Here is a 20,632-nt window from a genome sequence, read left to right as displayed (position 1 = left end):
GACAACCAGATCTACCTAACAGATGTTAACATTTTGTCATATGTACTTTGAAACTTTTGTTTTTTTTTTTAAGATATAAAACACGGAGATGCAGCTAATACCTATTGCTTTCCCCTCACTAATACTCACCCATTTTTAATCCCCCAAATTATCATTATATATGATTCAAGCAAATATTGTGGTGCTGTTCCTCTGTATCATTTGCATACATGTGCTTTTACTTTTTGCCCATAGATAGGCTATTACAGACATAATTTTCTTTAGTTCATTTTCAGCGGTAATAATGGTATCATTCCCTAAGTATCTTATGTAACTTGATTTTTTATGTTCATGTATTTTTGAGATTTACCAATAAATACTTATAAATTTACCAATTGATATTTATAAATCCATATTCATTTTTTATTCAGTATAGTAGTCCACTGTAAGAATAAGACAAAATGTAATTACTACATATTCCATCATCAAAGATCTGTTAAGTTTTTTTTCCTTTAAAAATCACACACGACTTATTTCTTTTTCTTATCTTATTTTTATTACCTTATCTTACTAGCACCTGGGTGGCTCAGTTGGTTAAGCGTCTGACTTGGTTCCGGCTCAGGGTTGTGGGATCGAGCCCGGCATCGGGTCACCTGCTCAGTTGGGAATCTGCTTGAAGATTCTCCCTCTCCTTCTGCCCCTTCTCTCTCTCTCTCTCAAATAAAGTAAATAAAATCTTTAAAAAACAATTTCAAAAAACTGCCACAAATGTGATATTGATAGATATCATTTTCCTTACATTTAAAGAAAATATTTGTAATATCCAACCATTAAGTATAATGTTTGTAGAAAAAATTTTGATAAAAACTTAAAGAAGGTCATTTTACCTCGAGGTTACTGAAAGTGTTTTAAATATATCTTTAAAAATCACGAATGGGGGCGCCTGGTTGACTCAGTCGTTAAGCATCTGCCTTCAGCTCAGGTCATGATCCCGGGGTCCTGGGTTCGAGCCCCGCATTGGGCTCCCTGCTCAGTGGGAAGCCTGCTTCTCCCTCTCCCTCTCCCCCTGCTTGTGTTCCTTCTCTCACTATCGCTCTCTCTCTCTAATAAATAAATAAAATCTTTAAAAAGAAATCACGAATGGTTTCTACTTTCATTTTCATGAAAAGATTTTCATTTTTTTTTTAATTCTCTACAAAGATTGAGATGGTCATGTGGATTTCTTCCTTAATCTCTAAATGTGATGAATGACATTAAATTTTTCTAATCTAATCATATTTCTAGAACAAATCTAACATGGATATGAGAACATAAATATTGTTATGCATTGTTAGAAATAACTGCTCAATATTTTACTTAGAATATTTAAATCTATGTTCACAAATGGCCTATAATTTTTTTTCTTGTAAGAGTCTTCTCAAGGTTACCAAAGGTTATAAAGTAAGTTTGAGAAGTACATAACCCTCTTTCTTTCTTAGGAGCAGCTTGTATAATATCTTTTTAATGATAGGGATTATCTTCTCTTTGGGCGTTTGATGGAGATTACCTGAAAAACTCATCTGGACTTGTACTGGTGTTTTTGTATTGGGGTGAAAACACTGGAACTGGAGAGGTGACAGATTTTATACTAATTTAACAATGAAATGTTTTCACATTTTTCTTGAGTCAGCTAATAATTTATAGTTTGCTTAAAATTATCCATTACCTCTCTTTTTTAATAAACAGTATAAAAATTATTTGTGGTAGTTGCATTACATTTTCATTTCTATATTCTGCATCTCATTTTAATTCCTAATATTTTTCTTGATTAATTTTGAGATTTGTCTACTTCACTAGTCTCTTTCTTATATAACTGCATTTTCTTGATCCTTTCAAACGTTTGCTTTCTATTTCATTCACTTGTACTTTTACATTTACTTGGTGCTTCTACTCTCTCTCACCATAATTATTCTGTTGTTGAATTTCCTCCCCTAATTTGATTTGGAAACTTGGCTAATGTTGGATCTTTCCATTTTGTTTGCCCGCCCCCACTCCCATACAAATATTTAGGAACTGCCTTGACTGCGTCTCACAAATTTCACTGCCATTCAACTCCAATATTTTCTGATTTCCAATGCAGCTACTTCGTAATCCGTGACTTATATTCAAGTTTATCTTAAAGATGTCAAACATTTGTGGTTTAGAGAAGTCTTTCTTTGTTGATTACTCCTAGTTTTATTGCAATTTTATTGATCACAGAAAATGGTCTGAGTTATATGGCTCCTTTGTTTTCTATTGGGGTTTGACTTGATGCCTTAAAAGACATGCATGTTCTAAGCTACAGACCAATATCCCCATGAGCACTGGTGCAAAAATTCTTAACGAAATATAAGCAAGATGAATCTGGGAGCATATTACACAGGTTGCACACATGACCGTGTTCATAAGGATTGCATGGACTCTGTATCACCGTGATGGGGACTGTCGTCTTAATAGTAAGTCACCAAGCCACAAACACGGGGTGTCTCTCCCTTTACTCATGTCTTCTTTCATCTATTTCAGCAATGTTGTATACTTGGCAGCATGTAACTTGCACCCCTGTGATTCTACTTATTCTTAAGTATTTTATTCTTTTTGATGCTACTCTAAATGGAATTTTCTTAATTTGCTTTCCAGATTGTTTATAGCATAATATATACAAATATAAAGTATTTTTTGTGTTGATTTCATATCCTGCAACTTTGCTGAATATGTTTATTAGCTTTAGAGGTTGTGTGTGTGTGTGTGTGCGCGCGTGTGTGCACGTGTGTGCTCCTTGGGGTTTTCTGTATCTGTGAAGAGAGGTAGTTGTACTACTTCCTTCCAATTTGATTGCTTTTAATTTCTGTTCTAATTGCCCTGACTACAACTTCCAGTATTAATGTTGAACAGAAGTGTCACAAGTAGACATCCTTGTTCTCTTTCTTACCTCAGGTGAAAAGCTTTCAGTCCTTCCACACCAAGTGTGGTATCAGCTGTGGGTTTATCTATGGCCTTTATCATGTTGAACAAGTTTCCTTCTATTCCTAGTTTTCTGAGTTTTTTTGTTTGTTTTTATAAATCAGCAAAGGGTGTGGAATTTTGTCAAATGCCTTTTCTGCAGCAATTGAGATGATTATGTGGGTTTCTTTTCTTTATTAATGTGGGGTATTTCATTGATTAATTTTAGTCTGTTGAACTGTCTTTGCATTCCTGGCATAAAACTCACTTGATCATGGTATACAATCCTTTTAATATGCTACTAATTGGTCTGTTAAGAGCTTATTGAGGAATTTTGTATCTACGTTAGTTACAGATGTTGGTCTGTAGTCTTCTTTTCTTGTAATGTCTTTGTGTGGCTTTGGAATTGGGGTAATGCTGGCCTCATAGAAAGAGTTAAAGAGTATTTACTCCCTTGATTTCTTGCAAGAGTTTGGGAAGAAGTGGTGGTATTTCTTCTCTAAATATTTGATAGAATTCTCCAGTGAAGCCATCTGGGACTTTTTTGATTACTGATTTAATTGCCTTATTAGTTACAGCCAATTTCTTCTTGAGTCATTTTGGTAGTTTGTACATTTTTAGGAATTTTTCCATTTCATATAGGTTATCCATTTTTACATGTACATCTGTTCGGAGTATTCTTTTATAATCCTTTTTTATTTCTATAAAGTCAGTAGTAATGTCCCTATTTCATTTGTGATTTTAGTATTTGATTTTTTCCTTAGTGACTCTTACTGAAAGTTTGTTAATTTTGTAGATATTTGTAAACAATCTTTTTAAAAAATTTTCCCTATTGTTTTTCTAGTCTCTTTTTCATTCATCTCTAATCTTTATGCCAAAAATTGGCTAACCTAGATGAAATGATGAGGAGGTAACTTCATTAAGAAGATATAAAATCTTAAATTTTGGAGCACCTACAAGCAGAACTTTAAGATTAAAATAAAGCAAAGGTGATAGAACTAAAAGAGCAATAGTCAAAGCCACAATTACCATTGAGGATTTTCTTCTTTCTTTCTTAGTAACTGATAAAAAGTGAGCCCTTAAACATTCAGTAAGGATGTAGTAGGCTTAACACTATTGATTCACCTGACTTAACTGACATTTACAGAACACTGTATATAACAAGAGAATACATATTCTTTGCAAATGTACATGAAACATTCATCAATATAACCCATATTTCATAAAACAAATCTCAAAAAATTTAGAAGATTAAAATATAAAAAGTATGTTCTTTAAGAACAACAGAATTAAACTAGAGATTAAAACAGAAAGATAGGTGAAAAATCTCCAAATATTGTCAAACAATACACTTCAATAACCCATGTGGTCAAAGAAGAAATCAGAAGGGAAATTAGAAAGCATTTTGAAACAAATAGTAAGTCACAATATGACATGACAAAACTTATAGGCTGTGCTCAGAGCTACAGTTGCTTAGAAGTAAACATATAGCACTACAAGGACATATTAGAAAAGAAGAAAAGATTCAAATCTAAGTTTTCAACTTAATAAACCAGAAAAAGAAGAACTAATTTAAAAAGTAAGCTAAAAGAAATAGAAAAAAAATCAAGACAATAAATGATCAACTGAATGTCAACTAATTCAAGTTAGATAAAAATTTTAGATTCCTAAAAACACATACAAGCTACCAAATTTCAGTCAAAAGAAAGAGATAACTACAAGTGTCCTATATCCATTAGAGATAGAATTTCTTTACTCTGGGTTCAGATGGATTTACAGGACATTCTATCAAACATTTAAAGGAGAAACATATCAATTCTATGCAAAAACTTTCATAAAATAAAAGAGAAGGAAATACCACTCATTTTTGGTGTCTAGCATTATCCTGATTCTAAAACCAGATGGCTAATATGTTTAAAAAAAGTATAGCCTACTATTTCTTATTATATGCAAAATTCTTGACAAAATACTAACAAAAGAAATTAAGCAGTATATAAAAAATATATACGATTGGAGTTAATTTGAGGTATGCAGCATAGACGTAATATTAAAAAATCAATGTGATTCACCATATTAACAAACTAAAACAGAAATACCAGGACTGTGTCAATGAATGCAGAAATTCTGACAAAATCCAGCATCCATTCATAATAAAAAATGTTCAGAAAACAGGAATAGTGGAAAGTTTTGTCAATCTAAGAGATGGTGTACATGAAAAAACCTACAGCTTAATATCATAGTAACTGGGGGATATGTGAATGCTATAATAATTAAATGTCTGCTCTCACCATTTCTATATGACATTGTTCTGGTGATCCTAATCAAGTGCAATAATGTAAGAAAAATAAATAAAAGGCATACAAATTGAAATATCTCCTAAAAAAATGGTATTAGCATTAGCAAGTAAGTTTAGCCTGATAAACACATAAAATCTCTACTAAAAATCTATTTACCTCCATTTCTTCAGTTTCTTTTACCCAGTACATAATGTCTGACTTTCAACAGAAAATTACAAGGCATACTAAAAGATCAAAAACATAGTTTCACAATAAAGAGCAAGCACCAGAACCAGCCTCAGATATGGCAGAAATTATCAGACCGGGAATTTAATTCATCTATGAAATTCTAGTAAGGGGTTTTTAATGGAAAAACTGCACTACATGCAAGAACATATGGGTAGTATAAGTAAAGAAATGGAATTCTGTAAGAAAGAATAGAAAGGAAATGCTAGAAATGAAAAAACACCATCACAGAAATTAAGAATGCCTTTGATGAGCTCATTAATCATCAGGGCATGGCCAAGGAAAGAATCAGTAAGCTTGAAGAAATGTTAACAGGAACTGCCAGAACTGAGATGGAAAGAGAAATAAGAATTGTGAAACAATGATAAAAGGTATATGTAATGGGAACATAAGAAGGAAGACAGAGAAAGCAGAAGAAATATCTGAAGCAATAATGACTGAGCCATTTTCCAAAATTAGTGCTAGCCACCAAAACATAGCTCCTAATTTCAGAGAATATGACTCAACATAAAGAGTCCAAAATCTACACCTAACCATATCATATTCAAATTGCAGAAAATCAAAGACAAGAATAAAATTTTAAGAAGACACACACACACACACACACACACACACACACACACACAATCAAAAACCTTATCTATAGACGTTCAAAGACAAGAATTACATTTGGATTTCTCTTCAGTAACCATGCAAATAAGGAAAAAAAATGGAATAAAATACTTAGTGTTGAAAGACAAACCACTGACCTAGAATTCTGTATCCAGCAAGGTTATCTTTCAAAAATAAGGAATAATAAAGACTTTCCTAGACAAACAAAAATTGAGGCAATCTGTCACCAGTAAGCCCACCTTGCAAAAAGTGTAAAAAAAAAAAAAAGTTCAGGGGCGCCTGGTGGCTCAGTTAGTTAAGCACCTGACTTCAGCTCAGGTCATGATCTCAGGGTCCTGGGATAGAGCCCCGCATCCACTCCACGCTCAGCAGGGAGTCAGCCTGTCCCTCTCCCACTGCCCCTCCCCCTGCTCATGCTCTCCCAGTCTCTCCCTCAAATAAATAAAATCTTTTAAAAAAAAGTTCATCAGAAAGAAAATGATAAAAACTTAGTTCTATAAGAAAGAAAGGAGGAACGCTAGAAAAGGAACCAACAAAGGTAAAATAAAATCTTTTTTTTTCTCATCCTTAACTGATCTAAGATGGAACAGTTTGTTCAAAATAATAATGCAACAATATGTACAATAATTATAGCTTACGGATGAGTGAAATTAATGAGCAATATTACTTGGGACAGGAAGGAGGAATTAGGAATACTGCTTTAAGGTACTTGTACCATCTGTGAAATGGTGGAGTATTATCTGAAAAAGGACTTGACTTAGTTGTAAATATATACTGCAAACTTAAAGGAAAGCACCAAGACAGTTTAAAAAGTATAAATGATATGCTAAGAGAGGAGGAAAAAATGCAGCCTTAGAAAATGCTGAGTTAAAACCAGGGATGTCAGAAAAAGAGTGGAACACACAAAAATATACAAAGAACAGGACAATTAGTAGACAGCAGTAACAGATACGGCAGATATTACTCCAACTATGGCAATAATCACTTTAAATTTCAACGGCCTAAAAATACCAACGAAAAGACAATGACTGGCAGAGTGTGTAAAAAAACAAGAACCAGCCATGAATTACTTAGAAGAAATCCACTTTAAATGTAAAGACACCGAGAGATTAAAAGAAAGGGGATGGAGGAAGACATACCATGCTAACACTTAGCAAAAGAAAGCTGGAGTAGTTATACTAATTTCAAACAGCAGATTTCAGAGTAAGGAAAATTATCACAGATAAAGAGGGACATTACATAACGATAAGGTAGCAAAATCTCCAATAAGATATAAGAATCATTAATGTGTATGCATCCTAACAACAGAGTATCAAAATACAATAGACAAAAACTGACAGAGCTGCAAGGAGAAGCAGATTAACTTCCTATTCCACTTGGAGACTTCAACATCCCTCTGTCAGCAACTGATACATCTGGTAGGCAGAAAATTAGTAAGGACATCAATGAACTGAAAAGCACCATTCGTCAACTGGATCCAACTGACATTTACAGACTACTTTATCCCAAGACAGCAGAATACACATTCTTCTCAAGCTCACAGGCCATTCACCAAGACAGACCACATTCTATGCCTTAAAACACACCTTAACAAATTTAAAAGAACAGACATTCAAGGGAACGTTCTCAAACCACAGTGGAATTAAATTGGAAATCAGTAAGAGAAAGATAGCTCAAAACCCCCAAATACTTATTATTTAAATAATAATACATATAAATAACACAAGTCAAAAAGGAAGTCTCAGGAAAAAATTTTAAATATTTTGAACTAAATGAAAATGAAAATACAACTTATCAAAGATTTGTGGGATGCAGTGAAAACAGAATTAAGGGAAAATTTATTGCACTGATTGCATTCATTAGAAAGGAAAGATCTGAAGTTATAATCTAAGCTTCCAGCTTAGAAAACTAGAAATAGAAGAGCAAATAAAATCTGTGATAAGGGAAAGAAATAAAAATCAGAGCAGAAATCAATGAAACTGAAAACAAAATTGAAGAAGAAAAATCAACAAAACCACAAGCTGCCTCCTGCCAGTAAACCTCTGCCACACTGAGCAAGAAATTGTATTTCTAAGAAGTCCCCTGGCATTTCTCATAGTGTTTTGTGCTTGTGGATGCTGCTATTTGGTGCAGGTTGTTCATTATGCCAAAAATGACCTTTCACATTTCATATTTATGTACTGAAATCAACTTAGCCCAAAATTATTATTATTATTGTTGTCTGTTTACTTTTTATAACATTTGACTGCTAAATCTCCGTTCATACTCATTTTTTCCACTTTTCTGTACAATTTTCAGGTGAGATTCTTGTAAGGAACATCTAGTTATATTTTGTTCTTAACCCAATTTGAGGGATTTTAAAACTGGCCATTTGCATTCCATGCCATAACTAACATCTGGACAGCTGTCTTCTTTTATATCCTCAGTACAAAGCCTCATGATCAATGGAAGACAGTAATTTTAATGTGAAACCATAAGAGTGTTTGGTAGATATTTGGAGCTCATCTTTCTTTGATCCAAACTTTAAAAATGGGCCATCTTTTGAGCAGGGAAGGAGCATTATCACTGTGAAACTCCTAGAGGCATACTGTAGCCAACGATCTGTCTTCTCTGTTAGTGTCCATGTTATACTTGACCTTGCTTCACTGACGAACATCACAGAGATCACTAACATCTGTGTAACTGCCACAGTCACCAAACTCATCAAGAGGAATTTTTCAGGCAGAAAATAAGAGTCAGATTCAGTCAGAAAAGTGTCCCTGTAACTTTTACATGATTCTTCACAAGGGATTCTGATACACCTTATAAAAATGTGTCCTCAAACCAACTTCCATTCCTGACTGTGGGTATTTTCCAACACTCAGGCCTGGCTCTCAGTGTCCTCACACCCCCCTCTGTCCTGGATATATATATATATATATATATATATATATTTTTTTTTTTTTGACAGAGAGAGAGAGAGAGAGAGAGCACAAATAGTCAGAGTGGTAGGCAGAGGCAGAGGGAGAAGCAGACTCCCCACTGAGCAGGGAGCCCGACACGGGGCCCGATCCCAGGACCCCGGGATCACGACCTGAGCCGAAGGCAGACACTTAACTGACAGAGCCACCCTGGCGCCCTGTCCCGACTCTCTTTTTCTTTCTCATTGATTTTCTCATCCTTCCCCTGCTCACAGGGGAAATCCACTCCCACAACCCTCGTTTAACTGAGTTCCCAGATAGCCATATCCATTTCTGTTCTCACTTCCAGTGCTAGTCCTGTATTTCTAGTGCACGGGTACCTGCATTTGGAATTAAATATTATCATCACCACACAGTCTCTCCATGAGGTTCTTTTCCGAGCTCTCCTGCCTAAAACTTTATACCAACAAAAGCTGAAAGGGTCCGATCGTGTTATGTCAGTTCCCTACTTGAGGAGCTCTTGTTCTGGTAAGGAGGTACATCAAGCAAACAGGAACTAACCTTGCAGGAAACTACACCAAATCAACAGGTGCCCTGCTCCATTTTTCGCATCCAGTTTCAATCCACCCTGAGCTGTGGGTCCTTCCCATTCAGCAGATCTTCATTAATTTATCCCTATTTGATTTATTCTCACATTGGCCTCCGCTTCTGAAATGTCACATTCCCATCATTTCCTTATCTTGTGTTTCCTTCAAACCCATTCTTTTTCCGTGAATCTTTCCAAGCCCAGGAATCATGTCTGAGAAGTGGAGCTAAGTAAACAAGCCTTAGAATAAAGGCTGAAGAGAAGCAACAAACCAAAAAACTAGATACCAGATGGAAGCAAGGATCTACATAAAGGAATGGAGAATGCTAAAAGTGTAAATACATAATTTTAGTCACATTAAAATATAACTGCCAAGAGCAAAATATAGTTCTCACGTGCTAGGACGCTGATACCATGTGAAAGTAAAATGACAGCATAAAGAGCGGAAGAGGAAACAACTGGGCTGTGAATGTGGCGTGGATCTAATATTAATTAAAGGCAATCTGTGAGAAGTTAAACATGTATATGGCAAACTCTAGAAACAACTTCAAAACGATAAAAAGATGTATAGCTAATAAAACAAGAGACAAAATAAAACAGAATCATAAAATATTCAATAAACCCTAAAGCAGGTAGACGAAGTTAAAGAAAGTAACAGATAAAAAAAAAATCGAGCCAAAACAAATCCCAAGATGGTAGATTTAAACCCAACTATGTCAATACTTGCATTAAATGAAACTGGGCTTCGGAGTCCATTTAAAAATCATATATTATCTAATGAATAAGAAAAAAGGAGGCACAGTACGGTGGCCAGGGCAGCCCATGTCTTCCTGCTCCTGTTCCTGCTGTGGGGCTAGATCGCCTGACACTGTCCAGCTGGGCTTAAGTCTGCCTGGTGCCACCTGTCTCTACAACGCCCTCCAAGAAACCAGAGTCAGGGTGTGGGCAGCAAAAAGATGAAGCAGAAAAAGAAAGAGAAAATTATTGAACATAAATTATTTTTTTGAGAGAGAGTGTGCAAGCAGTGGGGGACGGGGCAGAGAGAGAGGGAATGAGAATCTCAGGCAGACTCCATGCTCAGCGTGGAGCCCAATGTGGGGCTCAATCTCATGACCATGAGATCGTGACCTGAGTCAAAATCAAGAGTCCGACACTTAACCAACTGAGCGACCCGGGCGCCCTTAAAATTTTTGATCTAAAGAATAATAAAGGGGCAAAACAACATAAGTTTATCAAAGCTGTCAGTCATCAAGTTCAATTTAGTCAACAAAATCTATGTCACATAGCATAAAGTGAAGCTGAAAAGAAACTGAAGGAAGATGACAAGAAGAAAGAATTGCAAGAGCTAAATGAGCTATTCAAACCTGTACTTTTGCTCCAAAAGTAAGTAAAGGTGCAGACCTGAATCCATGGTATGTGTGCTCTTCAAGAAAAGGGCAGTGAACTAGGGGAGGTAATTGTTAAGTTGTCTCATGACTTGACTCTGGGGAGAAAATGTGATGCAAGAGGTAAAGAACTTGAAAAAGATACTGTGGGTAATTGAGATGAGAGGAAACTGGAAACAGTGAACATAAAGCATGGCGATGTAGAAAAGAGAAACCCTCAAACAGTGTGCAAACATTTTCTTAAAGCTTTTGCAAACAACAAATGTGGCTGGTTTTGGGTATGCCCTGGAGGGGATGATACTTGTATGCATCATTGTGCATTTCCTCCTGGATTTGTGTTGAAGAAAGATATAAAGAAGGAAGAGAAAGAAAATGAAATTTCATAAGGTCTAATTGCAAGAGAGCATTCTGCCCTAGGTTCAAATGATACCAAAATCACCCTAGAATCTTTGTGTGCATGAGAGGAAAGGAAAAGACAAGAAAACACTGAACAAACTTGAGCAAGATAAGGAAGGAAGGAAAGCAGCCTTTAAAGCAGGGAAAGCACTGGTGATCAGTGGTCATGAGGTGTTGGAATTTCGTCCTACTCTGGTTGATGAGCATGAGGAAGCAGATGGTACCTGTGACACCCAGGCAACAGGTGAAGAGGGGATGATTCAGTGCACACAAACCAAGCAGATTTAAGTCCGTACATCCCAAGAGGTGTAGATGAGAGAGGCGGTACTGTAGCCAGTCCTGAAAGCTTCAGCACATGTATTTCAGAAAACAGTAAAGCGAAGCTTCCAGAGGTAGGGGGCTGAAGTGGTGAAGGAAGTTATCTGGAAACAGCACAACGAAGGGGAGGGACAGGAAAATGGAGCTAGGGGTGCTGTTCCCATTGATGAAAATCTCTGTACTGCTGAAGATTCAGATAAACTAGAAGAGTTAAACACAGTGGGGTCAGAAGAACGACACGAAACATGTCAATGAAAACAGTAAGCCAGTTCAGCAGGAGTTGAAATTGACTACATTTTTCCCACGCAGAATTCTTCAACAGGGTGCTTCTTCCCCATGCTTGTTCTGAAAGGCTTAACCTCCCTCCAAAAAGGAGCACATTCCCTAAGTCTTGTCTCCTGACTTTGTCTACATCTCATGGTAAGTTCAGAGTAGTTGATGGTAAATTGAAAATACAATAGTCATCGCATAAAATGATTGTTGTAACTGTCCACTCACATAGGAAGTACAACTGCTTTTCCAGTTTTTTATTTTGATTGGGCATGTGTGATTACAAGGACAATATAAATTTAAAACACCCTGAATTTATGCCATTTTTAAGGAATGATTTCACTTCCTTAGAATTTTTATGTTTAACACATGTCTAAAATATGAACGCTATACTTCATAAAAGAAACTGCACATGCAATTCGGTATTGTTTACCTTTGGGCGATGAGATGGACATTTAAAATGGAACTTCTCTAATCTGACAAGATCAGCTGGAATGCTCTGTTTTAAACTTTTCCCTCTTCTTTTTTTGCCACGAAGTTGTAAATAAAGACTGTTATACACATGAAAATACACACACACACACACACACACAAATCAACTACATGATGCCTAAAAGAAAACCCACTTAAATGTAATGACATAGGTTAAAAGTAACACAATGGAAATGATAAATACAATTTAAAAAAAAAAGCTGGAGGACTTATATTAATACCAGACAAAGCAGATTTTAAAACAAAGACTACTGCTATGGGTATAGGGGAACACTCATGATGTTAAATGAGTAAATTCACCAAGAACCTATCACAAACCTAAATGTGTATACAGCTAACAATGAAGCTTCAAAATAAGACAAAAAAGAGAGACAAAAAAAGAGAAACAAATCCACAATTATGGCTCTAGATTTCAACAATCTTTTCCCAGTAACTGACAGAACAAGTAGGCAGAAAATGAGTAAGAATACAGGAAAGATAAGCACCATCAACCATCTTCATGTATGGCTACTGACAGAACACCTTGTGCAATAAAAGCAAAATATACACTCTTTTCAAGTGTACATAGAACATACACGAAAAGAAACCATTTTCTGGGCCATAAAACAAGTCTCAATAAATTTAAAAGGATTAATATCATATAAAGTACATTTTCCAAATACAAGAGAGTTTAGTTGGGAATCAGTAACAGAAAACTCTGAAAAATCCATATATTTGGAAATCAAGCAACACATTTCTAAATAATCTGAGTTAAGAAGGAATCACAAGAGGAATTTAAACTATTTTGAAATGAAAACACAACAAATCAAAACTTGCAAAACAAAGCTAACAGTCCTTCTATGGAAACTCATAGTATTCACTGAGTGCTATGCTATAAAAAGAGAACAATCCCCCAACAATAACCTTAGCTTCCCTCCAAAGAAAATAGGGAAAGAAGAGCAAAGTAAATTCAAAAGAAGCAGAATAAAGAAATAACAAGGTGCAGAATTAACCAATGAATAATGAGCAGAAATACAATACAGAAAATCAATGAAACCAAAGCTGGTTCTTTGAAAAAATTCAATAGCACTGATGGGCCTCTCACTGGATTGATCAAGAAAAAGAAGACAGAACACATAAATTACCAATATCAGGATTAAAAGAGAGGTCATCATTACATACGTTACAACAAACACTGTAAAGACAATAAGGGAATATTACAAATATCTTTAAGCCAATAAATTAGAAAGCTTAGAAGACAAAAGATCCCCGAAACATTCAAGAAGCAACAGAGAAGCAGAACAGCCCCCACAAGCATGAAAGAAAATGAGCTCAGAGCTAAAAACCTCCCAACAAATACAAAACCCCAGGCTCAAGTAGCTTCACTGGTAAATTCTAGCAAAGATTTTAGGAACAGATAATACAAATTCTACATGAACAATCCCATATAATTAAAGAAGAGGAAAAACTTGTCTCTTCATTTTAAAAGATCAAACATATTTCTGAAATGAAAATCATACAAAAACATTTTAGGAAAAGAAGATGACGCCCCAGTACCACTCGTGACTTGAAGATGCAAAAATCTTTTAAAAATCCATTGTATCAAATCTAGCAATACATAATAAGGACATCAGGAATAGGTGGGTTTTCCCCCAGGAATGTAAGGTTCATTGAACATTAGAAAGCCAATCAGTGTAATTCACCATCTTAATAGAATATAAAGGAGAAAAACCATAGGGTCATTACAACAAATGCAGAAAAACTTTTAATGAAATTCAACACCTCTTCGGGATAAAAACTATCAGCATACTAGGAACAGACAGGAACTTCCTCAACCTAATAAAGGAGGTATAGAAAGCTTACACTAACATCACAGTTTTATAACTTGTTATCCTGAAATAATTTTAGGCTTAGAGAAGACTTACAAAAATAGTACAAAAAGTTCCCCTATCCTGTTTACACACCTGCCCCTAAGGCTAATATCTTATATAGCCAAAGCACAATGCTCAAAACTAAGAAATTAACGCTGGTATAAAACTGTTACCTACAACCTTATCTGGACTTCACCACTTTCCCACTATGCCCTCTGCTGTCCCAGGACCCCGTCCGGGACCCCGTGCTGCCTTCGGTCAGCGTGCCCTCTGTCCCCTCCAGCCTGCCCAGTTCCACGGTCAAGACTTGCCTTTCGTGAAGTTGACACTTTTGGGGCTACCTGGCCAGTTATTTCGAGGAATGCCCCCTCCATTTGGGTGCCTCAGGTTTTCTCATGATTATGTTGAGATTATGCATTCTGAGAAAGAATATCACAAAAGTGATCTAGTCTTCCCACAGCCTCGTATCATGGGCTACACGACAGCAGTCTGTCCTATCACTGGTGATGCTCATCTTGATCAGCTGGCTTAAGACACAGTCTGCCAGGCTTTTCTACTGAAAAGTTACTCTTTAAAACTTTGTAAATAATAAATGTTTGAGGAGAGATACATTGAGACTATGCAAATATTCTCTTTCTTAAACTTTTGCCCGCCGATTTTAACATTCATTGGTAGATCCTACATGCAGTAAGTTCCCCTCTGGGGGTCTGATGGCGATTTTCTAGTTTCCTCATTCCTTCTACATTTATTTTGTTTTATTTGTTTTGTTTCATTTTATTCTGACATTCAGGGGATTCTTTACTTAAATATTTACATATTTTTAATTAATTATTGTCTTCTTAAAGTTTTAATGCTACTTATGACTATATAATATATCCACTTAGTTGAAAATTCAAAAGTTGCAAAAGTACACGTAATGAAAAGCTGAACACATGCCACAGGTCTCATTCACTTAGTTCCCTCTCCTAAGGCAACCAATGTTACCAGTATCTGGATATGTTTCCAGCAATATAATGCATAAGAAGTATATACACACACATATTTTTTCCTTTATGAAACTTCATTCTACATTTATTAATTGTAATTCATCTATAAGGAGGACATGTCCCTTCTCAACATTTTATTTATTTGTTCAATCATTTATTTTTGTAGTGTGGACTTACAGATATTTATTTTGTTATTGAAATTGTTCCAGCTTTCACCACTGGGACTTATTTAAGGTTAGCCCCTGCATCCTATTAATGTTCCCTCTATCTATCTATCTATCTATCTATCTATCTATCTATCTATCTTTTTTACTTTTTGGCACCACAAAATTCCTTGGGCTTATCTTTTATTTTCCTCATCTCAGCTCTGAAATCACCTACTTTTCCAAGCAACTTTGGTTCTTTTTATTGATGAATGATATTTAAAAACTAAGATCTCAGTACTATCTGTGATAATGAACATCATGTTTAATGATAAAAGATGTTTCCTCCATAAGATCAAGAACAAAACCAGGATGTTCATGCCTTCATTTCTATTCAACATTACAATGAGGTCCTAGCCAATATACTGAGGCAAAAAACAAAAAGAGAAAGAATACATACCAATTAAAAATGAAGTAAAACTTTTTATTTACGTAAGATATAATCACCTATGCAGAGAATATGGACTAATCTACAAAGAAAAGCTACTAACACTGAGTTTTGCAAGTTTGCAGGACATAAGGTAAATATACAATATCAACTGTATTTCTATATATTGGTAGCAAACAAACTGAAAGTAAAATGTTAAATACCATTTATATCAGAAGACATGAATACTTAAGGACAAAACTAACAAAACACGGATAGGATGTGAACATGGAAAATTATGAAACATTACGGAGAGACATTAAAGAAGACCTAAATAAATGGAGAGGTATATGATGTTCATGGATCTGAAGCTTCGATCCTGTTCAAAGGTCTATTCTGTCCCAAAATTATCCATAGATTCAACACAATATTACACAAAATCCCAGATTTTTGTAGGAAATGACAAACTGAGCATAAAGTCTATACAGAAATTTATCTAGATAAATTCCTCTTATAAAACATCCTCCGGAGAATCTTAAAGCTTGAAGGCATTTCAGAGATCCTAATTTTGTGTGACTAAAATGGCTTGTCCATTTCCCCACAGGAAGGAAGAAGCAAATTTAGGACATGGATTTCCACGCTTCAATCTTGAGCTCTTCATGGATATTCACAATTAAGATTAATTCACTTTTCTTACTTAACCTAGGAAGAGATCCAGATTTCCCTTAAAGATACTAGTGTCCCTATATGAATTCATCTCTAGTTTTGCCACAATATATACAAAAGTGGCCAATAATTATGTAATAATAGATCTATAAAATAGTAAAGCTCCCCAAGAGTATTACAGCATCCCCATAATTAATTCCCTGTTCCTTAGTGATACAAACCTAGACAGACCCAATTGCGTGTTCACAGCCTTTCAGAGACAGACTCAGAATGTGCGAGTGCCGCTCTCATGCTGCTCTTGTATCCCTCAAGCACGCAAGACGCCTGGAAACACCAACGCCTCATCTGACATCCACCCGAGTAAACCTGCAGCAGCCTTCAGTCCTGATGATTTCTGTTTATGGACACTTTGTAATATTTGTGGTTGTGCTTCTTTATGGAGGACACTTAAGACCCTTGCTCAGAATAACTGGCATCAATTATAACAATTTAAACTCCTGCCTCCACAATACATCACCTAAAGCTATGTTTTGGCAGCTCCTTCTTCCTGCTGGCTGCCCCCCTCCAATCCCATTCACCTCAAGGGAGCTGGCGGGTGTCTTGCTGTCACCTTGGCTCTGGGCATGTCTAGCCCCACGGAGCAGAGAAAGGATGTGTGTCTCTCAGAGCTTTCCCCAGTTGATGCCAAACTCCCACTTAACACGGAGAGCCGAGCCCTGATGAGGAAATCTTTGTGGCGTATCTTAGTCTCCTGACAGGACAGAGGAAAGCCCATGTTTTGCCTCTTCTTTAAGTTAGCAGTGACACAACGGTGCCTCACAATTGTCTCTTCAAGAAATGTTTTCTCTCCTTCCTTCTTTCTCTCCCCCCCTCTTTTTTTACTGAGTTCTCCTTGGTGAGGGTACAGAAAAGGGATATTTGTTTGTGGCTTACAGCTTTGTACGCCAAAGAAAACCTCTGACCATGTATTATTTCTGGGAGACATAGGAAGACTTTGATCCTTCTCTTTGACAAGGGTCTTCTGTAGTGAACTGATTTGATAAAAACAGTACATAGCCACCGTTAGGGTCTAAACAGGGATACAACCCATAAAGAACATCATCAGTGTTAGAAAGTGGATGTCTACTTGTCTACATGGAGTTAATAAGTATTTAAGAACGGTCATGTGCTTCTCAGAAGGGTCAGGAAGGATCCAACATCTACCCCCGTGCTTTGTACATGGTGGAGGTCTAAAGTTTGAGTAGAGGTGTTTGATACCACACAACTATTTCACAACAAGTGCTTAGAAAATCACCACACTCCCTATTCCCATAACATAATGCAGAAATTCAGTACTTGTCTTCTTCCTCGTAAGTCATTTGGTATCATTCTATCTTTACCTTAGGGATTAATAGAAAAGAATATTTGGCACAAAATGGACATTTCCTAAGTGTTGTTGATTATATATCTTTCAGGGGGGAACTGGAGTAAATTAAAACAGAAGGATTAAGTACACAAAAGAACTAGATAAAGATTCTAAGCAAATACGGAATTACATAAAAATTTGATAGTAAAATTTTTATAAAAATTTTACACAAGCGTTTGAAAATCAAAAAATCAAAATCAGTGCCTGTACTAACAATGCCTGAGACAGTACAAATAAAATAGACAAAGATTAAAAAGAAGGACTAGACACAATGATTTCCTGTCCTAAGCAAAAATTACAGTATTAAAAATAATAAGATTACAATAAAAATAAAGTTATAAAATTAGTAGCATCCATTTTGTGGGCATTAAAATTCAGTTTCAAATTATAGAGAAGCCCCAAATAAGAAAAATATTTATTCCTTTGTTAAATATTGAAAACTAAAGGGCTTTTAATTCTGTTTCAAATAAGATTTGTATGAATAAATTTGTAGAGTTCACTTTAAAATTAAAGACATAAAGACAAGGAAAAACATTCTGATTTTGTTTTGCTAGTTTTCTTAAAGAATAACGTAACATTGGGGTCTTTATTTTTTCTCTTAATATTAAGGAAACAATGAGAAGCAAACCAACATTACTGTGATAAAAGAAAAATCAATTACCATACTGAATAACATTTCAAGATGCATTTGGGGAGTCAGAATCAATAAATTTTGGGGCTAAGATGTTCAATATTATATTCAATTATATGTAGAGTAAAAATGGAAACTATCATTACATCAATGAACTTAAAAATTTTTTTTGGCCATAAATTCATTTTAGCCAAAATATATAAAGATTATTCCAAGAAAATAACCTACCTTTTTATCATAAACATCTTGCCAGTTGACTCCAGAGAAGAAACTGTGCCTCATAATTTCTTTTGCATCATCTGGGCCCCCGCCAAGGCTAAGAGACAGAAACAAGAGTGAGAGAGCATTAAGACATTTACATAAGCCCAACAGGAAACACAAAAAGTGTTCACGAAATGTTAATTCTCCGTGGTTTACACAGTTCTTGAGATCAAGAGCTGTACCAATAAAAAGCTTTTGCTGTCAGATCTGATTTCCCTAACGTGCTATTAATAAGAAGTCGGTTGAACACCCAACTCTTGATTTTGGCTCAGGTCATGTCACGATCTCAGGGCCAAGGGATCGAGCCCCATGTTGGGAGTCTGCTTGAGATTCTCTCTCCCTCTCCCTCTGCCTTGTCCCCGCACCTCCCTCACACACACTCTCTCTCTCAAATAAATAAATCTTAAAAAAAAAAAAAAAAAGAAGAAGAAGAAGAAGAAGAAGAAGTAGCCTCAGGACAATGTCATACCTGAAAAGAGTGCAGGCTTTGGGGACAAAACCGAAATAGGCAACGAGTGCTGGAACTTAAAAGATATGTGACAAGGAACAAGCTGCTTAGTCCCAGTGTCCCCACTGTAGACGGGGGACAATGATACCAGCCTGGTGGATCACCGCATGGGTTAGAAATAACAGAGGTAAGCACTTAGCACAACAAATGGTAGCAACTGCCATAGTCAATTCTATAAACCAAATTTCTTTTGGTTAAGACTCAGGTCAAACTGTATCCTTGTCACCATAAATTCTAAATGACTAAATAATTAGTTAGAAAAAGCAACTTGGGGCGCCTGGGTGGCTCAGTTGGTTAAGCGACTGCCTTCGGCTCAGGTCATGATCCTGGAGTCCCGGGATCGAGTCCCGCATCGGGCTCCCCGCTCAGTGGGGAGTCTGCTTCTCCCTCTGACCCTCTTCCCTCTCGTGCTCTCTATCTCTCATTCTCTCTCTCTCAAATAAATAAACAAAATTTAAAAAAAAAAAAAAGAAAAAGCAACTTGTACAGTATTGCTAATAGAAACTCAGTGGCTATTTTCATACCTCAAGTTAATTTCCACAGAAATGACGTTGCTAATCTACGAAATATCACTGTAACCTAATTTATTATGCAAGCTCCAATACATGTTACCAATTTAAAGATGCCCCCCCCATCTTTGCAGGTACTCTTACTTAAACGGAGAGCTGGCACAGTATGAAATTCAGGTATTTTCCAGCTTTCTCAGTCTCGTACAGTGCATACTAGTCACTATGAAGAAGGAATGACAAAAGCAAAAAAAAACAAAAACAAAAACAAAACACCAGATGGAAGCAAGAGGGGAGTGAAAGAGTGAAGGGGAAGAAAAAAAGAAAGAATGGGGAAAGAGCAGGAAAAAAAAAGGAAAGGCAATCTGTTTAAATCTGGATTGACAGAGCAAGCTTTCTCTGGTCTTGTTCACGGCTAGGAACGGTGTACTTAACAGCCAGCTCTCAGGGGAAAATGATGCATGTGTAATACTACATATGCAGATTATACATACACATTTGTTATGAATTTTACAGACAAAGGATGCGAGGCACAGAATTCATAAAGAATAATAAAATACAGAATGCCCTTTACTCTAAAATAGCCAAGTGATGCTCACAGAAAACATTTGTTAATTTTTGCTGAACTCGAAAGCCACACTAATTGGGTTAGGAGTAGCTCCAACGTGAATACTGGCTGATCTTTTTGTTTATGGTGAAGACTAATTTGAAAGTGATACAACAAAGACACACATCAGACCTTCGCTTGCTTGTCAGTTATTTGAGTGATTTGCTTGACGAATGGTGGAAGAATACTTCCTCATTTTTGTGTGCTATTCACAACGTAATGGA

At 36.0% G+C, this 20,632-nt stretch overlaps 1 protein-coding gene and 1 pseudogene across 3 annotated transcripts in view; one reads left to right on the top strand and one right to left on the bottom strand.

The window, feature by feature from the left end:
* The window catches only part of AKT3 (AKT serine/threonine kinase 3), a 318,344-nt gene that overhangs the window by 33,280 nt on the left and 264,432 nt on the right, over nt 1-20,632 (bottom strand). For all 3 annotated transcript variants that reach the window (XM_025877589.2, XM_073899912.1, XM_073899913.1), the window contains one exon: nt 18,755-18,842. In XM_025877589.2, the coding sequence (XP_025733374.1) occupies nt 18,755-18,842 (88 nt within the window). The remainder of the gene's footprint in view (nt 1-18,754; nt 18,843-20,632) is intronic.
* On the top strand, nt 9,466-11,911 carry LOC112828776 (zinc finger CCCH domain-containing protein 15-like; annotated as a pseudogene).

Source organism: Callorhinus ursinus, unplaced genomic scaffold, assembly GCF_003265705.2.
Source record: "Callorhinus ursinus isolate GAN/ISIS: 27379988/994484 unplaced genomic scaffold, GSC_fseal_2.0 scaffold13, whole genome shotgun sequence".
Taxonomy (NCBI): Eukaryota; Metazoa; Chordata; class Mammalia; order Carnivora; family Otariidae; genus Callorhinus; species Callorhinus ursinus.
This window is presented reverse-complemented; position numbering and strand designations above follow the sequence as displayed.